Below are 7,108 nucleotides of genomic sequence, written 5' to 3' on the forward strand. Positions count from 1 at the left end.
GATTAATGGGCACCATGATTCCCGGGACGTCCCAGGGAGGAGGAAGGGATTTAGCCTGGTACAGCATAGGAGCCACAGCCCCTTTGGTCTTTATCCCTCCCTCCTTCTGCTCAGCATCTTTCCTGTACCCACCTCCCACCCCAGAAGGTATCCCCTTAACTGTGCCCACCTCAGCTCCCTCTCTCTCTCCATCGCTGGCAGGACAGCCTCTGCCCCTACAGTCCTTGGGGCACAGCACCGCTGGGTGACTGTGCCACCACCTCGAACCATGCCAATACCTGTCATCGGTCAACCCAACCCCCCAGGGTGAAGATCTCAAGAGCTTCTGTAGACCAAACTGAGTTGCAAAGGGGCTTGAGGGAGGCTGGCTTTTTTGCTGCACCTGGATTTTTTTTTTTCTCCATCCTGCACAGTGAAGCTTGGGGAGGAGAAAGGATGAAAGGACCTGAGGAGCCTTTGGGGCCGGATCCAGCCCTGCAGTGGGGCACTGCCATGCCCTGGGCAGCGTGGGGACCTTACCTGCTGCTGGAGAAGGGCAGTGCAGGGAGGGGGAGAGACAGGAGAACAGGCTGAACTCATAAAGACATTCACAGACTGCCTTCCCTCCTCTCTGATTTTGTTTAAATTAAGCCATCTGCCCACATTAATTGGTAAATTATCTCAGCTGCTGCCTGTCTCCCTGTGGGGACAGTGGCCAGAGGAGCAGGGAGAGAGGGTGAATGCTGCAGGGCTGCACCCCTGGCCTTGGACCTGGGGAAAATGTGGCTCCCATGGAGGTGGGTGTCATCTCCCCTTCTGCGTCCCAGAGATCAGCCCCAAGCAAACCGGAGCCCGTCACCCGGGAAGATCACAGCCCTGCTCCGCTGGCCTTGGAGGGGGGTTAGGAACTGGTCTCTAATCCATCTAATCAAGCCGAGCGTGGTGTGACCTTCCTTGGCTCGTGTCCTTGGGAGTCCTTTTCCAGGCGGCAGCGCCTGCTCGAGCGGCAAGAGCTCTCGCTGTGATGCTGTGGCTCAGAGAAAGGAAGGTATGCAGCGTACCGGGACGGAGGGTCTGGAGCCACCACGGGGAACAGCAACCCAGGGCCGAGGCAGGACCCGGGTTAGCTCGGGGTGGGCTCTTGCTTGATTTCTGCCTTTGCAAGCAGCGCCTGCCAAGAGGGGAGATGCGCACTGGCATGGTGGCTGAGGGAGGACTTTCTCCCCACGTTGTTTAGCTTGGAAAGGCCTTTCTGGTCCTCCAGGGACATCTTCAGAGGTGAAGCCCACTCTGGGTGAGCGCCCACAGTCAAGGCGGGGGGGACCTTCTTCCTTTTGGGCAGCTCGGAGCCAGTCTCAAACCCTGCTGTGGGTTCCAGCCAGGGACCCTCATCGTGGGCTGCCAGCCTCTGGCAGTGGATTCAGCGTCACTTGGTCCCCTCCACTCCTGCCACGATGGATGGTCTCCTGTGGCAGTGTCACCACTTAGCAACACACACAACTGCCACCTCGCCCTCCATGCAGCTCCCAATGCTGTGCCAGCACCCCAAAAATAGCCACCCTCTCTATATAGCTGTTGGCCCCGGGGAGGACATGGGTTTTTGGTGCTCATTGCCAGCTCCTTGCTGAGACCCGGCTCTTGTCGTCGCTGCAATGAGTTGTGCGGTCTCTGTTTGCCTTTGAGTGGGTCCCCAGGGTTGCGCCAGGGACATGCTGTGTGGCTGGACACAGCTCATCGTAAGCCACCCTCTGCCACCAGCACCCGTTAGGGGCCCTTTGCAGGAGGGGGGAGCACTGGAAGGGTAGGGCTGGGGACCGTGGGTTGCCAGGGGAAGGGATGGGAGACCATCGGTGCTGGGGGAAAGGATTGGGATGAAAAGTGGGTGAGAAGAAAAAGCAGCAGGAGGTAGAGGGGGCTTTAGGGGCTCTAAAGCGCCCCGTTGTCTGGTCACTGGCAAAACCCCAGCCCATGCGCTCAGGCTCCCCTGGGGACCCAGGGAAGGGATGGGATGGGTGCTGGTACTCAAGGGAAGAACCTCCCCGCTCCGCAGTGTCCCAGCTGGGTCGGCGTCTCCACCTCCCTGAGCCTGACCTCGGAGAGCACCTCTGTCCCGCCACGCAACGGCAGCCGCCAGCTCTGAGCACTCCGGATCCACTGAAGCACAAAGGACAAACTCCCTGGGTTAAAACTAAATAGTGAACGAGACCATTTCTCTGGCCGTTTTTCTCCCCCAGCCTTTCCGTCGCTCGGCCTCTCGCATCCGCATTGCTTTAAGCCCAGCGGGAGCCAGGAGCGGGCAGCATGGGTCTGCTCCGTGCCACGTGCCCAGGTCTGGCTTGCAGCAGCTCGGGGTGTCCTGGACCTGCACCAAGAACATCTGCGAGCAATTCGCCTTCGCAGAAGCTCTTGGCAGCTGGCCTGGCTGGTCCGAGGGCACGGTCCGGGGCTGTCCCAGCCCCAGCAGGAGCGCCGAGGGCTTTGTGGCCATCCATGTGATGGTGAGGAAGGTGGTTAGATCCGGTGTGTGGGTTGTGGCACTCGACTTTTCTCACTTGGTATAATGTTTTCTGAAGCTGTAGGGTTTCCTCTCCATGTCTCGGTGTTCTCCTGGGGTCGGGTTCCCCCTGTTAGAGGCATTTCAGGGCATCTCGCCCCATCTGTACCTGGTCTCAGTGTGTCAGGCACATGGGTGCTGCTGAGCTCCTGACAGAGAAGGATCCCGGATCTGCCCTGTGCTGAAATACGGATGCAGGAGCTGATGGAGCATCTCCAGGACTGAATGTGCAACAGGACTTTCAAAGGACCTTGGCTGAGAAGTTCTAGTGAGCCACGCAGTTTCTCCTGTCCTCAGCTCCTCTGTTCCATCTCCCGGCCAGAATTTGGGGAGATTTTTTCCAACAAGCAGACAAATATTCACAGCAGCTCCGGCCTGCATTTGATGGAGATGTGAGAAACTACCTAAGTGCCAAACCCCAAACGTGTAGCAAGTGCCCAGGGAGGAACGGGCTGCGCCAGCTCACACAATTCAGTTTGTGAATGCACTGAGAGTGTCGGCGGTGGTTACTGCATCTCAGCGGAGTGATGGTCACCTGATTACCGGCAGCCTTTACCTTGGGGTCATTAAGTACCAGGAAAAAGCAACTGGAGTCTCTTAAAGCTTTCTGGAGAGATTTGGACCAAAATTGAAGCTCTGAGCGTCCTCAGGCTCTGAGATGTGTTTGCTCCTGTGTCTGTGCTACTCCACCTGCCTTGTTGGGACAGTTTGGAGGAGCCTGGGTGGGAAATCCAGGGTGGACCCTGATGGTTGAATCTCACTGGTGAAATGCTGGGGCTGCTCACCCAGGACGGTGCAGACGCAGGTTAAAATCCTGCCCTGGGGCTGGGGGAGCTCCCCGGAAGGCAGGACCTTGGCAGGGATCCATTCCCTCCCTGGGATCACCACTTTCTGGTTTACTACATGCTCTTGTCTGTATTTTCTGAGGGATTCCAGTGAGTCAGCACTTCACAAGGGTTGGAGCTGCCTGAGCAGCCAGGGAAGTGCCAAAAAAAAAAAAGCTAAAGGTGGGTTGCAGGTGAGGAAATTTGGGAGGGAAGGCAGGGATGGAAAGCCACGGAGGAGAAGCAAGGATCATTTCCCCCTTTTCTGCTGGAAGCCAGCCTGCTATCCTGCTGCTTCCCACTCAGCCCACCCAAAGGAGCCAGACAAAATCCCCGCGACCGCCTAAGAAATGCCCAAACCGAAGCAGTCAGGATGAGGGGGAGTCTGCCGCGGGGGGGGACAGCAACCAGCAGGCGGGATGGAACTTAGTGCTGGGAGTTAATCGCCCGTGTAAAGAACGGATGGTAAGGGCGAGGGGCAGAGCCTGAAGGGCAAATCACACCTACGGGGAAGATGGATGAGCCGGTCGCCCAAGATGAATGATGGCGGCTTCTCAAGGGCACCAGCGGGAAGAGGACGGGGCAGGAGACCGCGGCGGAGATGAAAGGGTTAACCTAACGAGCAAAACCTTGGGTTTTCCACTCGTTTGTGTTTCTCTCCTGGCAGTGTTTAGGTGCAATAAACCCACATGTGTGTATGCGCAAACACACAGGTTGCCCTTCCCCTGAGGGCTGCCTTGGAAAATAACCTCTTCCATCTGCGGGGTCTGTGCTTGGCTCATGGCCAGGAGGCACCGGGGCCTTCTTAGCTCTGGGGATGGGTAATTATCCACAGGTGTCAGAGGGGAAAATTGAGATGTAAAGCAGTGAAATGGCTTGGCCCGGGGTGGAAAGTAAGATGGTTTTGGGGCTACGGGTGGACCCGCTGTTTTCTTGCAGAAGCTGAATGCAGCGGGGATGTGCCTCTGCTTTTGAGCCCGGACTAAAGACTGACACAAAGCATCAGGACCGTGAGCAGATCTTGTCCTGACTGTATAGGTTTAAGACTACAGAGGGGCTAAAAGCCCTGTTGGGTGCCTGGGCAGGGCTGCAGAGGGGAATATTTCACCCTGGTTGCTCTTGGCTGGTGATTAGCAGCACCCTGAAGCAGGAGCGGGGATGGACCCCGCCGCGCTCTGCCGTGGGCCAGCCCCGGCTGCTATTCTTGCTCAGCCGTGTCTGCTCTTTTTTGGACTGTTTTTTGTCTTCAGCCAGCCAGGCACCCCATCTCCCAGACAGGAGAGATGAAAATGAGCTCTTGTCCTCTGTGGAGGAGGAGATCAGGGAGAGACACAGAGGAAAAGTGAGGGAAGTGAAGCAGAAATAGCTTCAGGGATCATTTAAAAATATCCCCACGACTCCCTTAAATATATATTTAGCAAGAATTCATAGTCCATGGCTGAGGGAGCTCCAGGCACCAAATGTACGGGCTGGTTTTTGATAAAGACCCATGGGATCTAGCACAGCTTAGAGGGGAAGGGGGTTCATGGGATGGAGATGGGGGAGATCCCTCACTGTGCCTGGGGCAGAAGGCTGCAGGGTTGCTCTCAGCCACCCTACTGTGCCCATGAACTGCCCCCACAGTGCGTAAAGCCACGTGTTGAGGCTTTTGGGTCTCTAAAAGAAAAAGTCATTTTCCATCAGAGTCTACCAGCAGGCCAAATCCAGGGCTCCTGCTGATGGGGTAGGGCTGCCAGCGCAACCCCTGGAGACCCCGCGGGCTGCCAGGGCTCTCACCAAGCCTGTGTGCGGCAGGTCTGTGGTGCTGCCATCACCCCCGTCCATCATGGTTTTCCTCCCTCGGGAGTAACGTGCACCGGTCCCTCTGCCTGAGTGAGGACAGCCTGGCTTGGTTCCTTGTCCTCATGAAGGCAGGGAGCGGACGAGGAGGTGTTGGACTGAGCCCAGCCCTTCTGGAGAAGGGAACTGCTGACAGACCAGCTAGGGGGATGGAAAGGCATGGCATTAAATCTGTACTGCAATGCCCACGAGGAGACACGAGTGGCGGGTATGGTCCCACGGGAGGAAGAGTACAAAGCTGCCACGGGGCCGATGCTCGGCAGGTGTGAAGTACCGGGATGGCCAGGAGCAGCACTACAGCCCTCGTGCCAGCTGGCCCATTGGCATTGAGATCCCAAAGTGTCTTCCAGCTCCCAGCCTTTTAGGAGTAAGAAGATCCCCTCGTTCCTAGGAGCATCCTGGGCTAAAGACCCTGTCCCAGAGCAGCCCTCGTTGCCCAGCTCCCAGGTCTGCCCCAGGAGCTGTGTGATCAGCCAGAGCCCATGAATTATTCACCGCTCCTCCGTGGTGCCGAGGATCCCGTTACGCAGTGGAGAAGGGTCTCCTTGAGCAGCAAAGCCCTGCCCAGGGCTTTCGGCTCGGAAACCCAAGAGCTTGAGGGAATTCAACTCGCACGTTCCTTCCTTGGGTCCAGCGTTGCTCCGACGGCAAAGTCAGGTGGGGTTTTGACTTTGGGGCCCCGACTGAAGGTTGGTGGGTGTCCCCTTACAGACCTGCGGGCTTTGTTGATTGTCTCCTGCCCAAGATCCCACCCCATCCAGATTGTAACTGCTCCCCTCCAGATGACAAATGGAGCTGCCAGCCTCTGATTTATTTTAATTGCCATCTTTCCCTCCCGCTAGCGACATAAAGACATGACGAACGTGTGATGGAGTACCTGAGCTGGGAGATGTTGGGGGGCATTTGGTGCTTGGTGGGGGCATCATCCATCCCCACCTGCCTGGCACAGAAAAATCCCTCTCTGAAAACCCACAGCGTGGGGAAACGGAGGCACTGGAGCTGGTTAGGAGGAGGTGGGAATTTGTGCATGGCTGACAGGGAAGAGAAACCAGCGCCGGGCTGCCCGTGCATGGCAGGGAGTGGTAGGGCGGCGAAGGGGGATAACCAGAAAAAAAAAAAGCCCGAGTTTTGTGGTCAGGCATGTGCGTCCGCAGAGCAGAGGGGTCCCTGGCAACTCCCGGGCTCCTCGCCTGCCGCACGGGGCGATGCATTTCAGCACAACACCTTTTTCGCTTGGGAAGGTGTCGGAAGGGAGGGAAGGTGTTGTGAAGACTTGGTCTGTTCTCCTCTAGGGCTGCAGGCAAAGATGCCCTGATGGGACAGGAGAGGACGTGCTGTTTGGCATGACGGTCTCCGCTCCCACCGCGGCTGGAGCATGTCACAGGGAAGAGCTGCGAGACGTGACACATGCCACCCTGAAGACTAAAGGGAGATGGGGGACTTCTGCATTTTTGTGACAGTGTTTGGCACAGCAGGAACAAGGTTCCGATCCTTCGGGGGATGGAAGAGAGGTGTGAGGTGCCTGGGAGCCGGCTGGCACGCGGGGCCATCTCCTTGGTCCCCCCGTGTGAGTGCTGGGCTCCTCGCAGGCTCCCGCCCAGCTTCTCCCTTCCCGGCTGCTTGTGCAAATGGTTGAGAAAACGCCTTTTTGCCGCGGGCTTTGTCCTTGCTTTCCTCCCCGCCAGGACACGGGGAAAGGGTGCAGGTCTCGGCTGCTGGGAGCCGGGCACCGGTGCTGCCGGCTGGCTTTTCACAGCATCCCTTAGCACTGCCTCTCCCGCCCGGAGCAAGTGCCACTCATCCTGCAAACACGTCACACTCAGCGGTGACATTAGAGCTCAGAGCAGGGATGGGGGGGGGTCTCTCCCCCCACCGTATTCCCCCTCTCTCCCTATCCAAGCAGACTCCTCCT

At 57.7% G+C, this 7,108-nt stretch overlaps 1 protein-coding gene across 1 annotated transcript in view; it reads left to right on the top strand.

Annotated features, from left to right (window-relative positions):
• Positions 1–770: 770 nt before the first annotated feature.
• Positions 771–7,108, top strand: part of RBM15 (RNA binding motif protein 15) — a 15,632-nt gene continuing 9,294 nt past the window's right edge. Inside the window, 2 exon segments of the mRNA XM_009334755.1 lie at positions 771–776; positions 2,214–2,499. Of these exon segments, the coding sequence (XP_009333030.1) occupies positions 771–776; positions 2,214–2,499 (292 nt within the window).

Source organism: Pygoscelis adeliae, unplaced genomic scaffold, assembly GCF_000699105.1.
Source record: "Pygoscelis adeliae isolate BGI_AS28 unplaced genomic scaffold, ASM69910v1 Scaffold482, whole genome shotgun sequence".
NCBI classification, from domain to species: Eukaryota; Metazoa; Chordata; class Aves; order Sphenisciformes; family Spheniscidae; genus Pygoscelis; species Pygoscelis adeliae.